This window comes from Electrophorus electricus, chromosome 6 (genome assembly GCF_041902795.1).
Source record: "Electrophorus electricus isolate QZ-2024a chromosome 6, ASM4190279v1, whole genome shotgun sequence".
Lineage (NCBI taxonomy): Eukaryota > Metazoa > Chordata > Actinopteri > Gymnotiformes > Gymnotidae > Electrophorus > Electrophorus electricus.
In genome coordinates, this window is record NC_137502.1 from 28,140,064 (window position 1) to 28,167,607 (window position 27,544).

Here is a 27,544-nt window from a genome sequence, read left to right on the forward strand (position 1 = left end):
TAACCCTGTCCCCAAGGCCCCTGCCACAAATATGATACATTTAGAGGTCATTTGTGATTCATAGCTATACTCCTCCCTCACCAGGGCCACGGTCAAAAATGTTGGGAGAGTGCCTGAGGATGTGTTAATTAAAAAGGCCAAAGTTTAATATGGTGAAATAAGACACAGAGAGCTGATACATTTTATACGGATACTGATGACTCCGTGGGCCTGGGTAGAGCCTTTGCTCCATAGCTGGAATAAATGAAACACAAATAAGATTCATCTTAAGTCTCAGAATCTGCCTAAAACTGGATTCAAACCTAACTTGAATTTAATCTGTCTAAAACTGGATTCAAACCTAACTTGAATTTAGTCTGTATTATATTAGTGTTGCATCAAGATATATTGATATATTGATCAACATTCAATAGATTAATACTATAACCTTGATAATTTCTTATTCATATATAACCTAATTGGCAAATTGCTGTTGCACACATTCATCAAGTCTGAATTTTTTTCTTTACTTTTATTTGTGCCATATTTCACCACCTCACCATCTTTTTGGAAAGACAATTTTTACTTTTTTAGCAAAAAGGGGGCACTGGTCCAAAGCCAAGCAACAAAGCACAGAGATCACAAGAAATCTTCACCAAATAGAACCACAACAAACAATTTACTGTTATTTAATGAACAGGTCCACGTCCTTAATACTGGTCCCACTTCTTTATACTTCAATTACTCTCTGATATCGACAATGGCAAATACAGTGATACTGAAATCTATTTCACAGCCGGTTTACAAAGTATGCATAGATGTTTATTAATAGTAAAACTATTAGTTAAGTCAGTCTCAGTCCCTGACCTAGGCATCCCATTTACTGCACACGTAGCATTTTTCATTACACCTGCCACACCTCGGTTGAACTGGGTGTGCCAGGACATATAAATATAAAAATATTCTTCAAATGAAATCCCCAGGGCTGGAACTGTGAACCACTGCTTTAGTCAGGATATGGGATTGATCAGGATCTGGGAACCGTACTTCAAAACCAGACAGGGGTTTTCTAAACTGACAACGTAGCTTACCAAACAAATACATTAAATCTATTATTTGCAGGGGACATTTGCCTCAAAGATTTAGTGAATCAGGTCATATGATTACAAAAACAAATGCTCTGGATAACAAGACACTTCCTAGAATTACATGTGGTACATTCAACTGTGCAACACAGAGTTTCATTGAAGATGTTACATCCTGCAATCCTAATAAAGGGAGTGAAGTAATCCATAGCTCAAAGAAAAATAATGATATTGATAATAGACATGCAAATATTCAGTGCATTATCAGAATCTAGTGAGATGAAAACCTACTGTAAATGGTATAACAGGAACACAAGGGTTTACTGAACCACTTAGAGGGGTAAGAATATTTCCAACAGCAGAGTTACCTAGCAGAACCCATTCTCAGCACTAAATACTGCCATTCAGTTTATAATTTAGAGAATTATTGGCCATTTGTGAGCATTTTTTTAATACAATCCCAACCACAGTTTAGATCTTGTATGAGAAGAGAAATGTCTATACTTAGGTGGATAACATTTTCATGAAAAATTTATTGGCATCATATAACAACAGAATGATTTCCTCTCAGCTAACCTTGGGAATGTTAGTGCTTCTCTCTCCATATACACAGAGCATTGTATACAATCACCATTGATTGTATGTTTTTTTGGTTAGTTGGTGATTTTTTAAAACCATATATATCTGGCTTGCAAAATGAGCTTGTGTGTTTAGGACACTGGCATACAATCCATCACAGCACGCTCACCAATAATCAATTCTGTTTGATATGTCAAGGTAAAACAAACAAATCTTACAGCCAGAAGAAAAAAAATAAGACGATGTGTTTATACAATATCTGGTCTTTTCTCCCCTTGGAAAAGGAATGAAATAGCATAAGTTTAAGACATTAGTTGTTTGTGGCCAAGATAAGTTTCCTAAGTAACCACATCGCCAGGAATTACATTGATTCCAATGAGAATAGGAATTGGTGACATTTTCATGTGGAAACAAGAAAAACCAATAATGCCCAAGGTATATTAAAACAACAGGAACCACATAGATGTAAATACAATACAGTGGGTAAGTTATACAGCAGAGGTTTTGTGCTTTCAAGTCATGGGGTTGCAGAAGGGGTAATATGTTTTTGGCATGTTAACATGGCATTGAGACAAAGAAAGGTCAGCACCACCAGCAGAAAGTAGAGAGGACAGACATTCCTTCAAAGGCATTAGATGCTACCAGGTGTGGATTTACACCATTTTTAGGAACTGCTCCACTGTGTCTGCCTCTACTGCTTCTGAAAACATCTCATAGTTCTGAAAGAACAGAAACACAGCATTAAACATTTATATGCACCGAAGCAAAAAACTGAAGAGGAAAAAAGGGTCTGTAGGATTTAAAGTTAGTAAATTTACTCAATAGCCCATCATCACTGCGATTATCTTTCCTGTTAGGCGGTGTTTATAGCACAGATTCTGATTTGGTTCTCATTTAACATATGTAGTTTTTCCAAATACTTGACAAATGTTTGTTAGCAATTTAAGTCTTATAAAATAAAAAGTTCTATACAAATAAATTTGAATCTAGACTTATTTTCATTTGTGGGATGAGCTGTTTTCTTCTGCTTAAGCATTACAATAAAACAATATATTGTTCATGGCACATAACAGCTATTGCCAACTAAGCAGTTTTAATCTTATATTTACCTCAAATAATGTGTATATGGAGGTGTGTTATGCTAAGATACAAGTTGAACTCTGCAGGCAGGTAAATCTCCAAGAGGATGTCTGGTAACCACTGCATTTACACTAACAAAAGTATTCACACATTGTGAAGTTGAGTAATTGCAATGTAATGTAGCAAAAGATGTAGAGATAGTAAAAATTTCAGTAAGTAATTTGCACAGATGACAGACTTCTTTTCTGTCCTGTTTCTCTGGAAACCTTATGTACTTCACTACAATTTTGAATAAATTTCTCTCTCTCTCACACACACACACACACACACACACACACACGTACACACGTACACACACACACACGTACACACACACACACACATATATACAAACAAATTCTTGTCTACTCAAATTTGACTATCCTCCTAAATACATTTCTTAACTAAATGGCTTAACACTAAAAACTTGTCCTTACCCCACAGTACTGATCTTCATTAAATATCTGAGGTGGTACTGCTGTGGGGTTACCCGATTTGGTCCTCATCTCATCTCGAAGTGCTCCACCCACTGAAATGTCAATCAGTTCAAAATGAATGTTCTTGCTCTCCAGGATACGCATCACCTCAGCCTGCTGTGACTTCACCTGGAAAAGAGTCAAATGTGTGTCATTGTTTTGATGGAAATGTGTAATCCACAAAGGGTGTACTTTGAAACATGTTTAAAAAATTTATTTGGAATACAGCAATGTTATAGTCTATATTTCACAGTCATGAAAAGAGGAGACATCTAATGCTAGCCTGTTAATTTTTTCCCTTCTTCAAGAGAACATTTTACTCACTGATGTTTCACCGAGAATGCTAATTATTAATAAAGAGGTATAGTGCTGCTCTACATCACAGGGCTGTTATATGGTCAGACATATCGAGGTGATTACAGTTTGAACAGTGTCTGAAAAAAATTCTCTCCAACACGGCCAAGCATTTTTTTTTTAAGATTTAGTGATTTACGATTAATTCATTATAACCTAGAATTACATAATGTTAGTGGGCCACCTCAAACAGACGGCCAGTGTTCTCGATCTAGTTGATTATTAATTTTGAAACGAGGAAGTTGAAGGACACATACAAGAACCATGCACATAGAATTAGTCCGCAATGATTAACTAGATACAACAAACCATCTGTTAACCAGACACATTTCAAATAAAATGTTTAATCTATAAACTAATGATTTCGCATAATAATTCTAATAATTTTCAGCAATCTATTCAAACTTTCCGGTCAAAATAACAAGGACTTAATAGCTTTCCGTGAAGCACATGACTCACCAACCTGTTCCGTATTTTCTTGGTGAAGAAGTAGCGAAACTTATGACCGTTACGTAGGATACAGACTTATAAATGACTGGCTTCATTTTTCTAAATTTGTACAATACTGGTACATGCACAGCTAATACTGCATTTGACATTAATCATTTACCATGTTAATACGGTAAGGTAGAAGACAAACATGCCGAGGCTGTAAGCATTTTTGACAGATGCATGGTTTTAGAGACATCTAGCTATATTACTGGTCTTGCAAATATCAAACCAAAATATTTAAAATGCCATGCCTCATGACTTGAAGCATATTTGATCAAATAAATAGTACCAATAAACTCATTTTATCGTCAAGCTGTTGCGAAAGGAGAAATTTAAAGAGATGCCCAGGCCATCATCTCTTCCGTTCATAATATCGATGAGTTAGAACTTCATCGGTACGTCTCAGCCTATTCCTGCTTCTTTAAAACTGTTATGGTAGTAAGTGATGAACTGTTAAGACAGCATAAACGTACTCTGAGGGAAAACACAAAATACGCCTCCTTGCTTCAAAAAAACTGCACTAGTGGCAGAGCGTTGGGTGTGTCTCCAATCTCTCTCAGTTTCAAGTGTTTAATTATATAGTCGAAGGATTCCTGTAAATAATTAAATACCCCCATATTAGTTAATTGAATTGGGTTCATTCTTACCTCCCTTGAAGCAGTAACCGTGGTATAATATAGTTTGATGCCCATTGTCCAGTTGATCCCGTTCTATATTACAAAGCGTTCAGTACCCGGTTCTCTCGCCGTACAATTTCCTCTTTCTCGCCATCACAAACCCACTAGTCGTTGGGCGATTTAAAGAGACAGGACCATGATTTCAAAGAGCAGAAAATAAACCTTGCAGTAGGTCTAAAAAGAGGTTCCACTTTAAGTGAATAAACTTAACAATCATGAATAACGCAAGCCTGTTCTTGTTACATGTTTAAATAATTGAATTGTTTTTCACTTTCTCTTGTGTTAAGTGGTTGGGAAAGAGTTATCATTCAAGGAATTGGTCTACAAAGAAAGCTATTTTGTCTGTGCCTTTGTTGATCAATTCTACTACAATAAATTCCCCACAGACAAGCAGTTTCTGAGATAATCGCATCTGCCTCGTCATCTCCACTTTAGTTTCTGAAGTAATACTGCTGGTTTCAGTGTTTACTATTTCAAGGTAGAAAAAGACCCACAAGCCTTTACCCTTGACATAATTAAATTTAGGCATTTAATGCGACAGTGTCTTTCTGTAAGCTAGTGTGGTTTCAGTCCAAAAGCACATTATGATATTAACACATTGTTGAAATAAATCCCCATTACAGACACCGAGCTGACCGTAAACGGGACTCAATATGAATAAATAACCGGACAAAATTAATCTATCAACATTTACCTTAGACAGAACATACTATTATGATTAACCACAAGAGGGCACAAGAGAGTAGCGCTTTACTTAAACATCATTATCTTTCTCCTCTATATATGACTAGTCCATCCGTGCCTCTATGTCCTAAAATCCACGATTAAATCCCCAGGACGCCCAAATCCGGGTTTTCTGTCTAATTATGTAATTCTTGTTCTTCTAGTCATACAACGTGCAAAGTTTGTCGTTCCAAAATCCAGTAAATGCCCAATTTATTTTGCCAAAATCTCTCAATCCGATGTATGCGGTGTTTATGTTGAGTAATGCTTTCATAGCCTTTATCCAACGTAGGCTACACTGATATGATACGCTTCTCAGACCGAGAGTCGGAGACGCTGAGAAGCACACAAACTTCAGAGATACATGAGAATATATAGATAGCTAAGTAAAGCAGAGGAGTAAGCAGAAATATGTAAATGACATAGCAGATGCAATATGATCAGACATGTTATGTAGTGTCTAGAATGAGACAGTAACTACAGATCGTTTGACATAACCTTGCTCCTATCTAAGAGTACACAACATAGGACAGCATGACATGAGAGAGAGGAAGGGAGAACTATTTACAGAAAACAGCGTCGTATTGCAGAATAACTAGCAATTCCCCTCTTTTATTCCTTCAGAATAACGTACAATACGAAATCTCTCCACCCAGGCTGAGTGAAAAATCTCTCTTGCATGCCAATTAGAAAGGAAAAACCCCAATCCACCCAGTTTTGTGTAGCAGGGTTAATTCACCAGGTGGAATCAAATGTATTTATTTCCCAAACGTCAGTAACTGATATGATCAGACACAACATTGCTTATATGTAACAAAAATAATTAAAATAAAGAACCCATTCTTTACATTTTTGCTTGCTCTTATATGGGAAGCAGGCAAATGACTGGTTATTTGGGAACATTTCGGTCACAGTACTTGAAATTAGTTCTCGGATACATTTTATCACTATGGGGATGCAGCAAACAATAACAATAAAAACAACCGCAATGGGCAAAACCACTATCAGAATGCAATGAAGCCAACATGGTTTCCAAATGAACCATGAATCTTCAGTTTTAGTTGGAGTCACAACCGCCTGTTTCATATCATTAATAATATCAGTAACATTATGGGAATAATCAGGACTAAAAACCTGAAGCATTGAAAACCTTACACACTCCTCCCACTTTTGCCAGCAGGAGGTCAAGAGCCAAACAATTCTGTATTACTGTGCACAAGGCAGCCAACTCGGTGTTAACTAAGCTTAAAGTATGCGACGTATCATTAGCCAATTTCAAAACCTGCCAAGTGAGACCGTTGATCTTATTCAAAGCAACAATTGTGCCTCTTCCCAAAAACAAGGACCAGCCTATAGCCGACCCTGGAACTCTTAAAGTATAACCATCAAACCTTTGGGGAACAGGGTTTTTTTTCTTTCTTTTTTTTTTTACATGCGTCTGCAGCGCTTAACGTATGTTTGCAACAGTCCATTGAAAGTGACTTATTCCTCTATAAGCAGGATTTCCACAAACCAATACCATAGAATCAGTAATGGGAAGACCAGTAAAAGGGCAGGGGAAATGTTTAGACTCTCCCTATGAACAACATAAAAGCACTGTTTCGACTTATAGAAAGACCATGATTAACATCTATATAATGAGAGCACTCTGAAAATCCCAGTTTCAGGCCTAAATGGTACACACAATACTCGGGGTATGGACAATATGAGTATAGCCTGCAGAACAATATATTTTTGGTTTGGGGTCACAATTAGTATAAGAAACATTATCAGTACAGTAGGACTGTGGATGTGACATAAGGGAAATATGAATCTAATGGTGCGCAAACCCAGGACAGACAGGTGATGACACACACACTCTGCTGGGTGAGCTACCATGCTTTAATGATGGTGGGCCCGTGTGCAAAACAGTTAGATCTTAGAACAGGTAAAACAAGCAAAGTAAAAAAAAAAAACAACAGTAGGGAGTTCAACCCCAGCCGCTTTGTTGCGAGGCAAACAGGCTCCCACTAGACTGCGGCAGCCATAAAACGACCTGCGCGTATATCAAACTTCAAAGGAGTGGAGGACGACAAAATGGGAGGAAAAACTAACCACCATGCTGAGCGCGGAAAAAGGGAAAACAAAGGATGCCAAAGGAAGAATGGTAGCCCCGATGCACTGGGGAAAACCAAACTCTAAAACTTCCCAAACAAAACCAGAAGACAGGGAGGAACTTTAGTGGCCAAGGGGAGCCTTGGGAGAGAGACAGACTGGAGGGAAAACTGGAGAAGGGAGGGGATGTGTAAAAACACAGACACCCTCACAGAGCAGAAGAGAGATATAGCACAAGGGCTCACAGACATCAATACCCAGAGTTACCAGCTAGGAGTGTGGCTCAAAACATTAGTAAAGACCCAGCACTGAGTGGCTGGGTCGCTGGACTTATGTAGACCTAGCCCATCTGTTGGGCATCAAGCCTGATTGGTAGTGTGCCTGACTCGAGGCCTCCCCCTAGTAGCCAGAGGGGGCCTCAGCATGGTGCCAACCCTTACAATATCCTGTTATATTGACTAAACACACTACTAGTCTGGGTATTCTGCAAGCTCCAGAATTTCCATTACCTTCCTCAACCTCATCAGTGTGACATAGGAAGCGAGAGGCCATGTCGAGTTGATATGCTCTTTATTCTCCATGACAATCAAACAAACACAAAGTCACGATCAATCTCCTGAATTTGAGTCACGTTGCACCCATGGGGACTTGTCTTGTCTGCTAATGCACAGCGTTTTCCCTCAAAACCGTAGGAGTATATATAGGGAGACAAAGAATGAGAGCGGGGCAGGTAAGTGGTATGGTGCCTATCTGGAGTGGGTGTGTCTACTGTGACAGAACACCCCCCCCCAACGGGCTTTGGTGCCAACACGTGAAAGGCCCGGGATGCCCTACTGCTCCCCATTAGGCCAATCCTGTAGGTCACCTCATTAATCTTGTCCATGATGGCCATCCCTGGTTGAATCCCACACCTTCTGCCAAAGTGTGTATTGTTGGGTCTCCCCACGTCTCTGATCCGCTTTCCTCTTGTAAACCACGATCGGCTTACGCGGTCCCTGATGCATCTCCTCCCAGGTCCTTTCGCTGTCTTTACACCATTTCTCCACAACCGGCTGGTCTGAAGCAGGGGTGTTCCAGGGGTAGAGTGGCAGTTGGTACCCTAGGACACACTCAAAAGGAGTAAGACTAGTTCCGGTGTGGTGCAGAGAATTCTGCGTGTACTCCGCCCATGGGAGGTACGTGCTCCACGTCTCGGGGTGTATAGCCGGAGGAACTTGCACAGTTCCTGGTTGACCCTTTCCACTTGTAAGTTGGCCTGAGCGTGGCAGCCAGACGTTAGACTGAGCATGATGTTGAGCTTACCCAGCAGTTCCTTCCACACCCAAGACGTGAACTGAGGGCCTCAGTCCGAAACGATGTCTTCAGGTAAACCAAACTGCCAGAAGACCTGGCAGAAGAGTAGGTCAGCTGTCTCCAGCACGGTGGGCAGGGCCGCCAAAGAGATAAATCAGACCATCTCGGAGAACCTGTCGACTATGATCAGGATAACGGTGTTGCCCTCTGAGACAGGTAAGTCAGTAACAAAGTCCACGGGTAGGTGAGACCATGGTCGGAGAGCAGTAGGCAGGGGCAGTAGCTTACCTGTGGATGGAATGCATGGTGTTTTGCTGCAGGCGCAGTCAGCGCAAGAAGCCACATACCTTACCACATCCTTGTTCATCGCAGGCCACCAATAGTGCGCTCCCATCAGCTGTTCTGTGCGAGTAGCGCCAAGGTGTCCCGTTCCCACCGATGTATGCAACCATATAATGAGTGAACCCCGATGTCTTGAGCTCCTCAAAGGATCTCTCCACTTCAGTGGTCCATCTGATCTACCTATTCAGTCCTTGGAGTTGATCCGTGAGAGGCTTCGCTAGTGAACTAAAGGATTTGATGAACCTATGATAGAAGTTCACTAAACCTAGGAAACACTAATGCCTTACATGTGAGCGGTCTCAGCCAAGCCGTTACTGCCTCCACCTTGCGTGGTTGCATGCATACACTTCCCTCCTGGATGATGTAACCCAGGAAGTCAACCTCCTTATGGTGGAACTCACTTCTCTGCCTTGCAGTATAGGTGGTTCTGAACTAAGGTCCACTGCACTGCCCACACGTCGCACACATGTCGGTTCCAGGAGGAGGAATAGATCAGGATGTCGTTGATATAAGTAACAATGGATCTTCCCAAGAACTCCCTTAGAACCTTGTTAATGTAAGCCTGGAATATGGACAGAGCTGTGGCCAGACTGTACGGTAAGACCAGATACTTGTAATGGCTTGTGGATGTGCTGAAGGCTGTCTTCCACTCATCCCCCTCTCTAACCCGGATTAGATTGTAGGTGCTATGCAGGTCCAGCTTGGTGAACTACCTGGCTCCCCTCAGCTGTTCAAGCGCTGGGAAGGGATATGGGTACTGAATCAGTAGCTTGTTGGGCCCTCGGTAGTCCACGCATGGTCTCAGGCCCCCATCCTTCTTCACAAAAAGACCCTGGCCGACGCCGGAAAGGTAGAGGGGGGGGATGTACCCTTGTTCCAGTGCCTCTGTGATGTATTGATCCATCGCCCACTCTTCGTCTTGTGAGAGGGAATAGATTCTACACCTGGGGGGTACAGCCCCCTCCTTGAGGGTACTGGCGCAGTCCGAGTCCCAATGGGAGTGGCCTTTGTGGGACTGAAAACCTGCACCAAGTCCTTGTACCCCTGGGGAATGGGGACCTGCTTTTCTGCTCTGGGGCTCTATCGAGGTCGCCTTGAGCGGCACATCCTTGGTAGGGAAGCACCTTCGGCTGCATGAGGGTGCCCACTGCAGAATGCGATATTTGGTCCACAGCACTTGCGGACTGTGAGCACGCAGACACAGCAGACCTAGTGTGAGAGGGTGAGCGGGAGGGAAAGAGAAAAAAGGCAATGCGTTCCATGTGTGCCCCTTCAGTGATGAGGCGGACACAAGGAGTGACATGGGTGATGTAGCCAGGGCCTACCAAGCCCCCATCCAGGATCTGAATGCTTAGCAAGGAGGGGAGAGCGATGGCTTTTATCCCCAGCCTCTTTGCAAAATTCCAGTCCATAACATTCCCTGCAGCCCCCGAGTCAACTAGAGCAGAGGCAGAAAGCAAACGACCTCTTGTATGACACTTCGACTGGTAATTTGAACATGGAGTGGGTCAGGGAGCAACTCACCGGATTGCTGCCTCTCTTTTGTTCTCCCACCCTGGGCTGTACCCCTACTGCATCCAGCTGCATGGGCTCCTCTGAGACATTGGTCTGCCTGGCTGTTATGGTTCCTTCCTGTTGTGGCGAATCCCGGTGGAGATAATGGCATCGCTCCTGCAGGAGACGGTCATAGGTTATGGCTATGTGCACTACCTCATTCAAAGTGGTAGCCTCCTGTTTGCAGGATAGCTCTACCTGCAGCTCTGCCCTTAAGCCACCCAGGAACGTGTCCATGTGTGCGGGTTTGTTCCAACATGTTCCTGCAGCCAGGGTCCAGAACTCCATGTCATAGTCAGCAGCAGATCTGAGTCCTTGACTCAAGCGCAACAGCACTTGCCTGCAGAACCTCCCCTGAACACCGCTTGCAGTTCCCGAAAGAAACTGGAGTAATCCAGCGCCGCCATCTGAATAGCCAGCAGGTGAGCTCAGTCAGGGCTGCTCGCTTCGCATCCTGGTAGCTGAGCATTCTGTGACATAGGCGGCACAGAGGAGACAAGAGGTGATGTCGAGCTGATATGCTCTTTATTCTCAGGACAAACAAACACAAAAAGAAGTCATGATCACTCTCCTATCACATTGCACCAAAGGGCACACATGGTCTCATCTGCTAATGCATAGTGTTTTCCCTCAGAACCTGTAGGAGTATATATAGGGAGACAAAGGATGGGGAGCAGGTACCTCCCATTAAAGACAGGTGACTGAGAGCAGGGCAGGTAAGTGGTATGGTGCCTATCTGGAGTGGGCATGTCCCTCCTGGTAGGGGACTGGCCTACCATGACAATCAGGCCCTACAGGTATTACATGCCATTCAGAAGTCTGCCTGATAACGACAAGGTTTCCTTTGTGATCTCCAGAGTTACTGGGAAAGCTCGTACCTGGGGAACTACTCTAGTTACTAACTCTTCTCCACTGATGAGTGATTATCATGCTTTCAAACAAAAAATGAAAGCGATATTTTACCATCCACGTTAGGGACGACACTGCAGACAAGCTTTGCTGCATGTAAAACAGGGACCAAGAATTGTATCCTCAAGTAGGCAGCCTCCTGCAAAGGAAAATGTGCCTCTCCAGTGAACTACAATAAAGAGCCCCGAAGCTGAAAAAAAAACAAACAAAAAAAACAAACCCTTACTGTTCCCCTGAAGTATAAGGACCTGGCGCAGGCATTTAGTCCCACGAGGGCCACACAGCTTCCCCCTCACTCTTAAGGAGGGTGCTGTTCCTCCCAGGTGTAGGATCTATCCTCTCTCACAGGAGGAGGAGCAGACAATGGGGCAATACGTCAAGGAGACTTTGCAGCAGGGTTACATTTGTCCCTCCAGCCTCTGCAAGTGTGTTTTTGTGAAGAAAAAGGATGGAGGACTGAGACCCTGTGTTACAGTACAATATCTTTACCTTCTACCCTTAGTCCAAGCTACGCTTGAACAGTTAAAGGGAGCCAGGTTTTGTTTAACAAGTTTGACCTGTGCAGTGCATATAATCTAATAAGGATTAGTGAAGGCGATGGGTGGAAAACGACCTTCAGTATATCCTCTGGGCATTATGAATATTTAGTCCTGCCGTACGGTTTATTGGCTCCCTCGATATTCCAAGCATACATAAATGAGGTCCTACGGGAGTTTCTGTTTAGATCTGTCATCACTTATATCAATGATATCTTGATCTTTTCCTTCTCCTGGAACTAACATGTGTATGACGTTAGGGCTGTCCACCACAGAGAGGTGAGCTTTTTAGGTTACATCATTCGCGAGGGTAGTGTGCGCATGCAACCATGCAAAGTGGACCAGTAATGGGATGGCCAAGACTGCAGACATGCAGGGAACTACAACATTTCCTGGGGTTTGCTAATTTCTATCATAGGTTTATTAGATCATTCAGCACTCTGGCCAGGACCCTTATGGACCCACTTCGAGGACAGGCCAAGAGGGTAAAATGGTACCCAGAGGCGGAAAAATCCTTTGAGGAGTTAAAGACTGCCTTCTCTACCGCTCTGTTTTTGCAGCAACTGGATCCTGAGAGGCCTTTTGTGGTAACAGCGGATGCGTCAGACGTGGGAGTAGGCACTGTATTGTTGCAACATAGCAAAATCCCACTCACCCCATCTGCAGGTAAGCTGCTTCCCCTACCCACTCCTCTGCGTCCCTGGTCTCATATAGCTATTGATTTTGTTACGGATCTATCTGTCTCTGAGGAGAACACTAATACTGGTGATAATAGATTCTCTTAAATGGTATGGTTTATAGTGCTAAAAGGTTTACCCACTGCCTTGGAGACAGCTGACCAACTCTTCTGCCATGCATTTTGGCTATTTGGTTTGCCAGAAGACATTGTCTCTGACAGGGGTCCTCAGTTCACGTCTAGGCTCTGGAAAGAATTGCTCAGGAAGCTGAACATCATGGTCAGCCTGACAACTGGATACCACCCCCAGGATAACAGACAGGTTGAAAGGGTGAATGAAGAACTGGGCAACTTTTTATGTTTATATAGCCAACAGCACCCCGAGACCTAGAGCGCATACCTCCCCTGGGCAGAGTATGCCCAGAACTCACTGCGCAATGCAGGGACCGGAGTAACACCTTTTGAATGTGTTCTAGGGTATCAGCCACCACTCTATCCCTGGAATGCACCTACGTCTGACCAGCCGGCAGTGGAGACGTGGTGTCGCCGCAGTGAGCAGGTCTGGGAGATCAAAGACTAAGGAAGGCAATTGTGAACTACAAGAAAAAGGCAGATAAGAAATGTGGGGAGACCCCTCATTATGAACTGGGACAAAAGGTATGGGTTCAACGAAGGACAGCCGTGCAGGCTCCATGGGGAAGCTAATGGCCAAATTTGAAGGCCCGTACACTGTAACCAGACAGATTAACGACGTTACTTACAAGATAGGTTTGCCTGGAAGCAGCAGGGCATCTCGGGCCTTCCACGTGTCAGCCCTAAAACCAGTGGTGGAGGGCCCCCTTGCGGAGGAAGGTAACCCCTTGGGTACTCTGTCTCCACCCCTGGAAATTGAGGGGGACCAGCATACAAGGTACGTGCCTTGCTCAATTCCAGGCGGAGAGGTACACAACTACAGTATCTAGTGGACTGGGAGGGGTACGGCCCGGAGAAACTGTGCTGGATACTGGCCTCTCAAGTATTGGACCCTGACTTCACATCCTCCTTTCACAGGGAGCATCCACTGAAAGCTACTCCATGTCGGCTGGGCCGACCACGCTCCAGGAGGTTGGCGCAGACTTCGGGGGGGGTGGGGGGGTTCTGTTACATCTGGCCAGCCATTCAGCAGGAGGGACATGCCCACTCCTGTTAGGGATCACACCACTTACCCGCACTGCTTCCAATCACCTGCTTATTAATTGTCATCGCCTGTTCCCTATTTTCAGCTTCACTTATTTAAACCCACAGGTCCCAGAAGACAGCTCTGCACATTAGTGGACTACAGACCTGAGAGTCTAGATACATCACGCTATCTTCGTGAAGAAATATTATTTTGTTTTTTTTTGTTTTGTCACTGCTTCCAATAGTTATTGTCCTATAGATAATAAAGAACACTTCCTTGCTACCCTGGCCTCACTTCCTTTGTGCTGCCTCCATCACAACCGAAGTGGAGCTCTGTGCCATACATCCCATCCATTACATCCATCAAGAGTCACTCTCGTCTCATCAGTCCATAAAACCTTTGAAAAATCTGTCTTCAGATATTTCTTGGCCCAGTCTTGACGTTTCACCTTATGTATCTTGTTCAGTGGTGGTCAGGTTTCAGCCTTCCTTACCTTGGTCATGTCTCTAAGTACTGAACACCTTGTACTTCTGGGCACTCTAGGTAGGTTGCAGTTCTGTAATATGAGCGCACTGGAGGATAATAGGTTCCTGGTCACTTCATGTTTGATTCTGCTCAAATCTTTGGTAGTTAATTTGCATATTTTTTTTCTCAACACATTTCTTGCGACCCTGTTAACTATTTGCAACAAAACGTATGCTGGTTCTGTGATCATGCCCCAATATCTTAGCAATTTTAAGAGTGCTGCATCCATCTGAAAGACTTTTAACAATTTTTGACTTTTCAGAGCCAGTTAAATATCTTTTTTGGTCCATTTTGCCTGAGGAAAAGAAGCTGCCTAATAATTATGCATACCTTGATATAGGGTGTTGATCTCTTTAGGCCACACCCTCCGTAATTAGACAAATACACATCACCTGATATGCTCAAATCCAATAAGCATTCAAGTTTATACAGTTTGGAGTTGGAAAATATGCATAAAAATGATGATATGGTCAAAATACTCTCTTGCCTTAAAATTTGTGCACACAGTGTATAAGGGAAAGAGTGAGAGATGCTGAGAAAAGGGAACAAGAAAGAACATACACACATTTCCTCAACCTAGTCTAATCAGGGGCCCCCTTAACATAATGTCTCTCCCAGTTTCCTAGGGAACAAACGTTTGATTAGTGCCTTGTCTCCAAGTTTGTAAGAAGGAGTTGCTTGACCTGTGGGAAGAAGAGATGTGGCAAGATGATCTTATATACTTGTTAATTTGTCAATCTGAGTAGTTGTGTCACTTCTTTAGCCAACATTCATACAACAGTTTTTGAGCACAAATTAAACGTCTTTAAAATTAACTTTTTATTAACTAGTTATTATCTAGTTAATTTTATTAACTAGTTAACTAAATTAACTAGTTTTTGCAACTTCTACAATACAATATCTGCTATTAATATTATCAATCACCCCCTTTGTGCGACATGTGAAACAACGTGAAAATGACGCATAAGAAAGGTTAAAAAAGATATGGGCAACATCATTCGAGCTAGGGTCATTAACTAAAGTATGTGAAAGAACACTATAAGTACAATCAGATGGGCCAATGTAGGGTCAAGTTGTCCCCTCTTTGGCCACAGCGTTGGCTACATAAATGCAGAATGGGAAACAGTCTTACCATCAGCTGCACGAAAGCCTCTCCTTGACCATATGCAGCCGAATTCATGTGCCACACCAAATGTGTAGTAATTGTCAGTATAGATTGTTACTGGCTAATCTTTGAATCAGGAGCATGCCCTAATTAAGGCAACAAGTTCAGCCCCTTGTGCTGATCTATACAGGAGTGGGCTTCTATAATAATGTTGGGAAGATGACAAACAACGTAACCGCTAAGAAGAACACCATCACTCAGTTTAGAACAGGAACCATCAACGAACACTTTGTCAACTAAGAACTCAATATGCTGGGGACTGAGGTGATGAGACTTTAATAGTTATTGCTGGTACATGTCAAAATATTTTTATAGCCACTGTGCCTTTGTGCCATCATGTGTTGTGTTGATAATATATTGAGAATCACCTGGTGTGAAGTATATATAGTTACAGGTTGTGATAAAACAATCGTTTCTGCATCCGTGCCCATAAGAGCTACTGCTGCTACAGCTCGTAAACAGACAGGTAAGCCATGCGCACCACATCTAAGGTTTTGGACAGGCATGCTATGGCCCACAGATAGCCTCCATGTCACTGAGCAAGCACACCACTAGCAGTCCCCAAATGTTCATGTGTATATCATGCCCTTCTTTGTGGTTTGAATGACTTGACAGCCTATGTGCAGTCTTGGGAGAGTTTGCAACTTCCATGAGACAAAGTAAAACCGAGATATGAGACACTGGTTTTAGTAATTTTGCAGTTTATCAAGTGCAGCTTTAAAACCTTCATCAGCCAGGTGTTTCAGCAGTCTTGTAGAGCCCTCTCGGCACATCTGCTTGCCTTACACAGTCAGGGTTATGCCATCTGCATACTGTAGCAGCATACAACCCTCAAGTAACATTAGTGTGGACAGGGATTCATGTACGGCAGCCGCAAAGACAGCAGGTGCAGCTACATACCCTTTGTGGCAAGCATGTATTTTTTTCCTTTAAAAGTAAAAGCACAAATAGGTTGTGTTTTCTTTTGCACAAGGATGCAGAAAGATGCTGAGCATAAGTTGGCAATAGTAAAATGGCTGTAAGTAGCAGGAATTTTATTAACAATAGCTGAAACATCCAGCACAAGAGGAGCTTGTGGAACAACTACTTCATTTACCTTTCTAAGGTCCTGTGTAAACCTCCAGCCCTGACCACCTGCTTTATGTACCAGATTAACAAATGTATTATAGACTATAATCACTAGATAGTGGATATTGCTTGCAGCACACTGGCTGCTGTGTTGATCATTGAGCCTGATATGGTTCACAGTTTAACAAACCCACTTGATCCTTGTGCTTCTTGTAGCAGTAAAGTCTGCAGCCACATTACGCTCTTGATATCTCCTGTCATTGTTGAGATCAATACTCATACTTTGTGAATCATCAGAAATCACACGACCTGCCTAATCATTGTTAAGTGTAACCAGTTTTACTTGTTGTGACTCTGTATTCTTTACATCTAACAATTATGTGCCGGTTGGGGAGCCAAATGGATGGATCTGACAGACATATTTTTCTTAACTTTCTTTCTTGTCTTTAACATATTTGTCCCATTCAACTTTCATCTTGCTCTATGTATTCATATAATTATAATCTCAATTTGGATCGCCCTGGCCGTAGAATGAGACAGTAACTCCAGAACATTTTACATAATCTTGCACCTATCTAAAAGTACACAGCATAGGACAGCATGACATGAGAGAGAGAGAGAGAGAGAGAGAAAAGGGAGTCACATTGCAGAGAATTCTAACACAGTGTGAGAAAGTGTGAGAAAAGTCTTCTGTGAGAACACCTTTATTCAAACCTACTAGAGTTCATGTTAAACCAATGGGTCATCATGGTTATGTTAACTAGGTACACAGAAGTACATGGTTTGCCTGAGACTAAGAATTTATACAATCACTCCAAAGATTCATCACTCTGATGCATGAAACAAGAATGTTCATAGTGTACATACAATGCAAATGCTAATGAGAAATTACAGGCTGGTTTACTGCATGTGACAAGCATACACAGCATTGATCAGTCTGAAAACAAAAGATAACACCCTGCTATTATGCAATGTGTTTAACTTTTTAAACACTAAGAAGTAATATTTTTTAACTATATGAGGCACACACAAGCAACGATGCACTTACTGATGATGTAAGCAATAAATACTGATTCCAAATTTTAGTCAATAATTATTCCCCAACTAATGAGCACTGTTAATTCCCGAAGTAATAACACTGTTATCCATTCCAGCCATTTCAAGCATTTTTATCCTGTGGAACACAAATCCATAAGGGCACTTACAATAGAAAATCAAATTCTTCTTATGGAATTTGTCTCCATTCTGACAAAGATGTTTTAAACATATTTTAATATGTTAAATAAATGAAAACTCAGTCAGTATTTGCCAATACATTACTAGATGCACATCCATGGTCAACTAAAAGACAATGTGTTAAATGTACCTTGCTTGAAAGTTTGTTGAGATGCCATTGTTTGAATAAAAAACAAACAAACAAACAAACAACAAAAAAAACTAAAAATAAATGTATTAACTAGCCTGACAGTGAGAAAACACAATGTGAATTAGAGCTGTTCAGATCCAGTCACTGGGGACCCTCAGTCAATCTCCTTTTTGTCTCCCAACATATTTTGCTTAGATCAGAGGCTACACAGTTCTAGATCAGGTGCATTGCAAACTGGATAAAGAAAATGTCTGAATTTTGGCGATGTGAGGACTGAATTAAGGATGAAAACAAATTAAACTGAGCAACAGATTTCAGCAGTCAAGTACACATTGAGGGAAAAACATATATGCAGGCCCTTTATGCATAAACTATTTTCATAATACCCATTATTTTCTATTTGGTCTTTTCCTTGCATTCCAGTAATCGACTTACTTTTTTAATCATGCAAGCAGCTATTTGGGCACAGATGACTGTCGTTATCACATACAATACCACAAATAACAAGGTGTCACTGTCACCATGGAGCTTGGCATAGATTTCTCTTCGGTTGATGTAGTCCAAGTAAGAGGCATGGATCTGGAAGAAAGTGCACACCATTAAGAGCACATGGAAGACCTGGTGACCCTGGCCCAGGAAGTCACAGTGACCAGGGAACAAACACTCAGGTAGAGGGTGAGTGAAGAAGAAGGCGCTGGAGAGGAAAAAAAACACTTGGCCACAATGGGAGGCCAGAGCTCGGCCATTTCCGGAATCATCTCCTTCCCAGGATAGAAACCAGAGGCAGATTCTATGGAAAACTGGGCTTGTGTCCCAAGCATAGGCCACTGATGAAGGCACCACTTGACCTACTTTACGAACCCAAGGAGGCAGGCTATAGTTCTGGTACTTTCCATAACAGCAGCCTAAACATGAAAGGCAGCAGAGGAAGCTAGCAACAGGCATGAAGATTCCCCTCACTCGCATGTACCAGCTCTCCTCAATGGAATAATAGAAATGCACCACAGCACTTCCATACTGATACTGTGCCACTCCTATATAGTCCAAAAAGAAAAAAGCATAATTGTGTAGTTCAGATTTAGCTGACAACAGGTGAGCAATGGCACTCAGTGTCATGTAGGTAATTGATGATAAGAGGAGAATAAGCAATGGCCAAGTATGGGGATCATTAAGGAAATCTACCATCTCTGCCAGTTGAACCATTCTTGTGAGGGCCACTAATGTCCCAAACAGGTGTGTCCATACATTGATGGTCTCGTTGTGACGCTGGAATAGCGAGAGGAAGTAGTAACACCAGCTTTGGTGTAGGGGTCGGTAGCCAGCGTTGATGTATGGCTCACGGAAGAATTGAGGCACTTCTGTATCACAGAGTGTAGCCGGCATGGAAGGCACAGCCTCTCTCAGCAGCTGGGGCACCTTCCTCACCGGTTGCAGGTTAATAAAAATACGGCCAATCGTCTCCATAACAGTGGTTGCTGTGGTGAGGTATGAAGATGTGTCTTTCAAAGAACAGCAGCCATTTGAAGAATATAAGAAATATAGGATTAAGATGTGCAACCTCCTTTTCAAAATTTACATTTCAGAACAGATCTTATTGATCTCGGGGTGAACATAAACACTTGAGAGAACCTTAACCTTGATAATATGCTGTGCAAAGCCTTAATTATGCTATATAAAAGTGTAAATGTGTGACGAGTGGAGGCGAATGCGGGGACGAGCCGTGTCTAACACAACAAACGTTTTATTTGACACAAAGACGACCACGTGGTTAGCGAACTAATCTTGTGCAAACATCGACACAGGACTTATATATACACACACACACACACACACACACACACGCAATAAGGAGCAGGTCTGAAACACAGGGAGGGCGTAGTCACAGATGAATACACACAGGGAGACATTTGGGGAGAGGGGCCGTACCGTGACAAGATGGCATAAGATTTAGTTATTTCAGCAACCTGCAAAACATTCAGTATGTAGGCCAACAAACATACTGACGAAAAGACAGCAACAGTTTCTAATTCATTTATTCACATTAAAAAGAAAGTTCGAACCATACCTGGTATGCTTCAAATCAGTAGCCTACGTTGCACAGAAGATATCCTTCCGTCTGTTTTCCCGCTGTGAACTGTGATCTTTCCTCGTGGCACCTTCTACTAAGGTCAGGTTTTCCAATAACCCATTACTTATTGTAGCCCAATAACCAATTTGTATGGTGGAACATTTAAACATACCAGACTGCGTTACGTACGTTAACTCCGTAACGCCAGCAGACTTTGACTGCAATTAACCGCAAAAAAAAGAAGAATGGCAGGAGCCCATTGGAGACAAAGATTGAAATTTAACACATATTCTTTATAATCTCCAAATCGTACCTTGTAATCCGGGGGGGTGTCCTGGATTTACTGCTGAGTTACAGGTTGTAGTCTAACTTCCTTGATAGATGCAAGACGAGTAGCAACTGAATTATCAAAATAAGTCAGCCCACAGAATGCAACGCCCACCCTGATCAAAGCAATGCTTGGCCTCAGTTTTTGGTGATATGCTTTCTTGATTAGAGTCGCGTCCGCTGTATGCGTTCTGGCTGTTGTGTTTTTCTTGCCTGTGCTTGTTAGTTTCTCTAGTTTTTCTAGATTCTGCAGCTCCCATCCCGTATTCGTTCCTGTCCGCGTTTTGTCTTCTCCTCACTAAGTCCGATCCGTGAGCTAGGCAGGGTGTGCTACCATGAGATTGTGTAATCTTCCTGGTACAATTTTAAAAAAAGGCCTACAGTTCATGTGCACTCATCTGTTTTTTGCTTGTTATTCGGATTCAAATTTTGTTTTGCCCCTTTTGATACTTTTGCTGGTTTTATAGTGTACATAGTAATTGTTTGTATTTAGCTGTATATATATATATATATATATATATATATATATATATATATATATATATATATCAGTATATAGTATCGCAGTATATAGTAACATATCAGATACTATGAAGCAGGTTTAAAATATTAAATATTTGCTCAAGAAAAACAACTTAAGAAAGCCAGTCAGTCTTAACTGGTATCAGGAGGGGGGATTTCAGCGGAATCCGCGAAACTAAATCAAGTCAGGTTTTTGTAATCCAGTTAGTGGACTGGTACAGAAACAGGTGCGTTCAGTCGGCTGAACGGAGAAAAGTCATTTATTATTCTGCACAAAGGAGCACAACTGTTGTGTAAATTTAAGCCTACTAATCATTTACAGGTGCAGTCCAAATGACCCAAAGCGGTCTTGGCAGTTTAAAGTGAAATATAAGAACACTGTACAAAGTGGTACGTGGAACTGTATATATCACAATGATTTATGTTCTTTCATTTATGTTATCACGACTTAATAAAGTCAAGTGCAGCCGAGGAGGTGGCTTTATAAACACACTGTAGCAGGACGATTGTGAACTGTATTGCTGAGCGCAAGAGAGATTGGTCCCCTTTTGCTGAATGCATATGAGTTTATATCTTGGAACATATCTATATGATTAGTTATTGTCATGTAGACTTTGTACAGTATGCAATGATTTAGGGACCAGCACGCTCCAATAGGTGGAGCATCTCAAGCAGAAGTGTGTATAGTTGTAACCACCATATATTGAACAAGCTTCATATTAATGTAAAGTTATTTTCATAGGTGGATGCCAAAGGGGCAAGGACACCATCTCTGCATGCACAGAAAGGCCAGTAGAGGCAAGTGATGTTTATCATGTACAGCTAAAATAAATTGCCAGTTTTTATGGATGCTTGCATATTTCACCAACAAGGGTTTTCAGCAAGATCTGGAGCCTATCACATCAGTCACTTGAGGTACACAGTGTTTTTCACTGATCAGCTGTAACCTGTAAGTGAATATAGTCTTCTATAGGAGGATTCTTTAGGAATATAGCACATTATACTTTTGTATACATTTTTTATACATTTTTACATGTGCTGATTAGGAATCCTTTTGCCTGGAATTTGTATTGAACTGGGACAAGGTTGCAGTACATGTACAATTATGATCATAGAAGTAAGTATGAAGCAAAACCTGTTCTTAGATCTGCCTTTTTCCTCTATGAACTAGGCCTCAAGCTTTACCTCTGAATACAGTTCAATACTGATCCACTAGAGGACTCTCTTCCTCCACAGATGAATGTCTCTGCAGTAGAGGGATAGGTCAAACTTTCATTGCTCAGTACAAGTACAGGCAACAAAATACAGTTAGCGTCTACCAGATGTGCAAATGGTAGCATTGCATGTAGCAAGTGGTAGCAAGAATGTGTATATGATGAATATGATATACATATAAACACACACTAAACATGAGAGGTATGATGTGCAGGGTAGTGTGGAGTTCAGTGGAGTGAGAGATGTTGGAAAGAAGCTGAACCTGAGCTCACTGGTTCTGGCATGGATGCTCCTGTATCTCCTTTCTCTATCTGGCAGGAGGTTTGCATGTGTCTGCAGTGGGAGGAATAGCTGATGTGCTCTGCTCACACAACACGGGTGGTGAAGTTCTCCAATAACAGGGAGCTGTATGCCAGTGATGCACTAAATGGTCTTCATCACCACTCTTTGCAGGGTCTTCCTGTCAGCCACAGTGGATCTGTGGTTCTGCAGTATACAGTCATACAATTGGCCAGTATGTTCTTGATGGTGATCCTTACAGATATGGATGCTCAAGAACCTGAAGCTGGTGACCTGCCCTGTTTCAGCCCTCTTGATGTAGACAGGAGAATATGTGCAGCTTTTTGTAGTCCACCATATGCTCTTTGGTCTTTTTGGTTTTGAGGGAGCGGTATAAAGCCTACTGTAAACTATAGTTTGTGTGTGGTACTGTGTGGTGTTCATATTTTTGTTACTCAGCCAATGTTTGCGGGCCTGGTGGATCCACCACATTATTGGGTTTCTAAATCAATACAGCCATAACAATTTATGTAATAAAAATACCAGATGGTTTCTTATGACAAATACTAGCAATAAAGACAGGATATATGATTAATATTTACCATTTACCCCTTTTAAATCATATTTATAATGATAGTGCAATCTGTTTGTGATAAAATGTAAAAAAAAAAAAAAAAAAAAAAAGTAAAAAGGAAAATTCAATATCAGCATATGGGTGGAAAAATATGTTTATTTAGACCTAGTCTAAATGAGACACTGTTAAGAAATTGAACACATTTGTGTCAGTATAAAAAACATCAGCCCCATTGAACACATGCTCTATTCATGCCATCCTATAAAACACATGTGGGACAGAGTTTTTCTCTGTGTGTGTTGGATATGTATTTCCTGCACTTGATGCATGTGTATTGTTCCATGCATATGATGACACAGCATCACAGGCAGCCCAGATCTTAAGTCTGTATTTTGCAGGTTTAGTTGGTATTGCCCGAAGGGGCAGCAGCCCCTAAATGGCACCAGCTGCTCATCAACAGTGACATTAGGGCCAGGGTTGTAAAACAAGGGGGAGGCAGTGCACCCACTTGTCCCAAACTGTTCTGATGGCAGCTAGCTTGTCTATCTGCGTCCAAGCTGGTCTGTCATCTCAGATATCAAAGCGGATAATCCTGGAAATTATTTGAAAGTTTTCTAGAGACATTGTGGCATGGAACAGGTCTCTGCCAGTTTCTGTATCCCACAGGGATTCTGTGGTTTCCCCTTTAGATCAGAAAACTCCAGCAAGGATAAGAAGCCCAAGGTATGCACGTAAATGGGTTTGGTCCATGTCCTTCCAACGCTCTTGAAAAACACTCCTTCCCGCTAAATTGGTGCAATTCAGAATAATTTTCTGGATGTTATCCAGCATGAAAAGTTCAAAAGAAGACTCTGTGTCCTGGATGTGAGTAACTACCATCCGTGTTGGCCCTGGTTGCATCTATATCACATTGTCAGACCTGCGGGGTGGCTCTTTCTTTGGCTAAGGAGACCATTCAATTTCACCATTTTTGACATCCATATTTCTCCACATGCTAGCTCCTTATGTCCTCACTGCTGATGGGCTGGTCCTGCTTGATCGACTGGTCCTGTGACTGGTCCTGCCTGGTGGGCTGGTCCTGTGGCTGACTGGTGAGGGGTTCCTGAGGCTGGTTGTTGACTTTTTTGTTTTGATGGTGGTTCAAGTTCAGTTTCATCCTCTTCAGACTCACTGTCAGACTGAATTGACAGAAATGTTATCTTCAAATTCAGAGAATTCTTCCTCTTCATTATTTTCCCAATGTTCTCTCTCTTCAAAAATAATTTCTAAGACCTTCTGAGCAGAGAACCTTTTTGCCATCTTGATCAACTGCTATGCATAGCTTCACACGCAGATATTTATTGGTTGTACTCTGCCCCCAATTTTAAGGAGTGTGAGAAAATAATGAATGATTCCCACAAGATAGAGGGTACAATGCGCCGGATGTAGGAGCAGACAGCTTGAAATATAACATTGTTGCAATCTTGTCTGTGAATAGTAGGCCCTTGTGCGTGAACACATATGCAAACACACACACACACACACACACACACACACACACACACACACACATATATCACAAACACAAACAGAAACACAGACACTAACAGTAGGCCATGTAGGAGGTCACTTTTATTACCTGTGGTTCCAGTGGACCCGAAAAACACCTGTGTAATATAAATGTCTAGGGCGGGTGTACAGTGTGAAGTCATTAAAAATGTGTTATGATATATGTTCTTCACAGGAACTGACCCAAAGCCATAAAATCTGAGGTTGAAATAATCAAGCCTAACATTTTTCTTTTGGTAAACATTGAAAACAGACCCCACAGACCCAAACACCACACAAGGGTGAAATGCAAATGTTATTAATATATGTAAATGTCATGTTTTACCATGTTTCCTATATATTATTACTGAGATTTTTGTACAAAATTCTTACACAGGGTAGCTCCCTTTTTTATGAATCTACAATGAAAATAAGACTTGTTGTTTCCACTATAATTTATTACAGTCTGAAAATGCAAGAAATCTATGTGTTTTCCTGTTTACTGTCATTACTAACAAGACCTGAACATGCAGATTTTTCTTATAACATCAGGAGCATTCAGCCACTTCTTTGCTGACAAAGCCCCTCAGATGCTCAAGACTGCACCACTGCAACTCACTTTTGGCAAACCCCCTTGTACTCACCACTGGACCCTTGCAGCTGCTCCAGAATACAGCTGCATGATTCGCATTCAATCTTCCCAAGTACACACAAATATCACTGCACTGCTGTGGTTCCCCCAGATGGCTTCCTGTAGTTGCCCACATCAGATTTAAAACTTTTTTGCTCAGGCTCCTAAATTGGGCCTGCTTCCTATGAACTGAAAGCACTTGCCTCACTCTGCACTGTAACTAGCACCTGTGCCTCTACAGCACATCTTGATATACCACCCTGAGAGAGACTGGGAAGACTCTTCTCTGTACTAGCACCCAGATGGTAGAATGAACTCTCACTGCATGTCTGTACAACAGAGTCCCTTGCTGTCTTCAGTCATAGACTAAAGACCTACCTCTTCAAGAAGCACTTAAGCTGTTTAATGATCCCCAGCCCCCTGAGGAATTACAATTCATTTACCCCCCTGGCCCCCTTCTCCACACACACACAAATCCAAAGATTCCAGGTGAGTGTTGTGTAGTAAGAAATGTATAGGTATTCAAAATTGAAGTACACCAAGTATCCAAACAGAGAAACAGAAGGACATTTCAGACAGAGGTTCTTCACCAGCTGTGCTAACCAAGCAAAGTACTTCTGAACGTGTAGGTGGAGGAACCAATCCATATTTGAAAAAGTAGATGTTTAAATCATAACATTCATTCCTTCTAAAGTTCCAAGACTGTAGATATTTTTTCTCTTTGAAAGACTTGTGCACCTGAATTCTTCTTTGTGTGTGTGTGTGTGTGTGTGTGTGTGTGTGTGTACACACAGAAGATTCCAGGTGCACAAGTGTTTCAAAGAGAAAAAAAGTATCTACATTATTACTTATCAACTCACAAAAATGAAAACTGCATTATGATGTCTTTGGCTCTATTTGACAGAAAACAATGGTTGTCAAAAATTCCCCTTTCCCTTGCAATAACAGGACAGTACGAAAACTGCATGTACTAAATATGTATGTACTGTACTAAGTACTAAATATGCATGTAATGTCTTTTTTTTTTTACCACATATTCATAAAAATAGATTGATATACAACTGATTAGTCATAGATTGAAATTTAATATCAGTGGTGAATTTCTGTCATGTCATTTAGCTATGATTTTATTTGTTGCTGTAGAACAGGCCCTTTAGCTTAATTACTTATCGCAGGTGTTAATATTGTCCATCTTCTATGTCGTCCATCTATAGGGGAAGGGGTGCTTTTACCATCTCTCAAGGAATTTTCACTCATTCGTATCTCAGTGCTAACATCCAGTCTCCCCAAGAGAATCTCATTATGAAAGGTCTTTCTTCTCAGGCACACTCACAAGCACATTGCAACTCATCATCAGTATGACACTTCTAATGGCAATGTTCCATGTTCCACTGTAAACATGGAGAAAACTTTTTAACCTTTGGTTTATGTAGTGCCATAGAAAGTGCCACAGGATGCTCTGTTTTGAGCTTTGATATTTTAAGCCTTAGAGATGTATGGACTCTCCCTTTGAGAGGTTCATCTGCAGGCTGCCTAGAAGAATGGTTCAGAGGTACAACTTCTAACTGCCACACATTGTGCAGCTTTATTGCCTTGCTCTCTTCTTTTAAAGGGTAATATTCCAGCGATCCACTTTGGCAGACAGAAAATCTATTACCACTGAGACAAACGAAAACAATCCAGACCTCACCTGTGCTAGTAGAGTGATCATAGATTCTATTTAGTATTGTACTGTCACACACAAAGAATGTAATACATTCTATATTGATGGCATGTATTGATTGTGACCACATTTGTAATATTTGAATCAGGTACCTGAAACTTTCAGTGCAATACTTTACATTTACCTCCCTTGTTTTATACGGTTCTCTTAAGATAATTTAGGATATTTTAAGATTTCAAACAATACTTTCTATAATAGTACTATCAACAAGTTCATTAAAAAGTTCAGAGGAGCCAAAATACAGCAGATGATTGTCTGATATTTTAGACTTACTGCAAACAGAGTTCTGGCTGTTAGACTTTACCTTCTCTGGCCTAATTGGGCTGGAAGCTGTGGCCAGATATTGAAGCAGCATTTTACTGGAGAATTCCCAAAGCTCAGCTATGATGAGCTCATGGTATCTGTGTCACCTCACCTTCATTTATCAAAGTCTGCCTACTTTTGCTGAGTAGTTTGTTTTTGTGGTTTGCATCATACATCACCTGCCAGGCCTAATGGGGGCCAGCA

General features: G+C 41.7%; 2 protein-coding genes and 1 long non-coding RNA gene across 8 annotated transcripts; 1 reads left to right on the forward strand and 2 right to left on the reverse strand.

Annotated features, from left to right (window-relative positions):
• Nucleotides 1-1,577: 1,577 nt before the first annotated feature.
• Nucleotides 1,578-4,884, reverse strand: sh3bgrl3 (SH3 domain binding glutamate-rich protein like 3). The gene is made up of 3 exons (XM_027020726.3): nucleotides 4,732-4,884; nucleotides 3,200-3,367; nucleotides 1,578-2,362 (listed from the first exon to the last, which is right to left on the reverse strand). The coding sequence occupies exons 1-3, from the start codon at nucleotides 4,774-4,776 to the stop codon at nucleotides 2,297-2,299; spliced, it is 279 nt and encodes a 92-aa protein (XP_026876527.1). The 5' UTR covers nucleotides 4,777-4,884; the 3' UTR covers nucleotides 1,578-2,296.
• Nucleotides 4,885-17,493: 12,609 nt separating this feature from the next.
• On the reverse strand, nucleotides 17,494-20,890 carry paqr7a (progestin and adipoQ receptor family member VII, a). Of its 6 annotated transcripts, none has more exons than XM_081716265.1 (3): nucleotides 20,553-20,871; nucleotides 20,098-20,457; nucleotides 17,494-19,646 (listed from the first exon to the last, which is right to left on the reverse strand). In XM_081716265.1, the coding sequence occupies exons 2-3, from the start codon at nucleotides 20,111-20,113 to the stop codon at nucleotides 18,568-18,570; spliced, it is 1,095 nt and encodes a 364-aa protein (XP_081572391.1). In that variant the 5' UTR covers nucleotides 20,114-20,457; nucleotides 20,553-20,871; the 3' UTR covers nucleotides 17,494-18,567. The 6 variants fall into 6 exon arrangements, 5 of the variants coding, with proteins under 5 accessions (XP_081572391.1, XP_081572390.1, XP_081572392.1 ...); XM_081716264.1 differs by having other exon boundaries at nucleotides 20,098-20,135; nucleotides 20,237-20,871; XM_081716266.1 differs by lacking the exon at nucleotides 20,098-20,457.
• Nucleotides 20,203-27,189, forward strand: LOC145658607 (uncharacterized). Its single transcript, XR_014124249.1, has 3 exons — nucleotides 20,203-20,338; nucleotides 21,831-21,886; nucleotides 22,757-27,189. It is a non-coding gene; the product is annotated as an uncharacterized LOC145658607 (long non-coding RNA).
• Nucleotides 27,190-27,544: the final 355 nt, after the last annotated feature.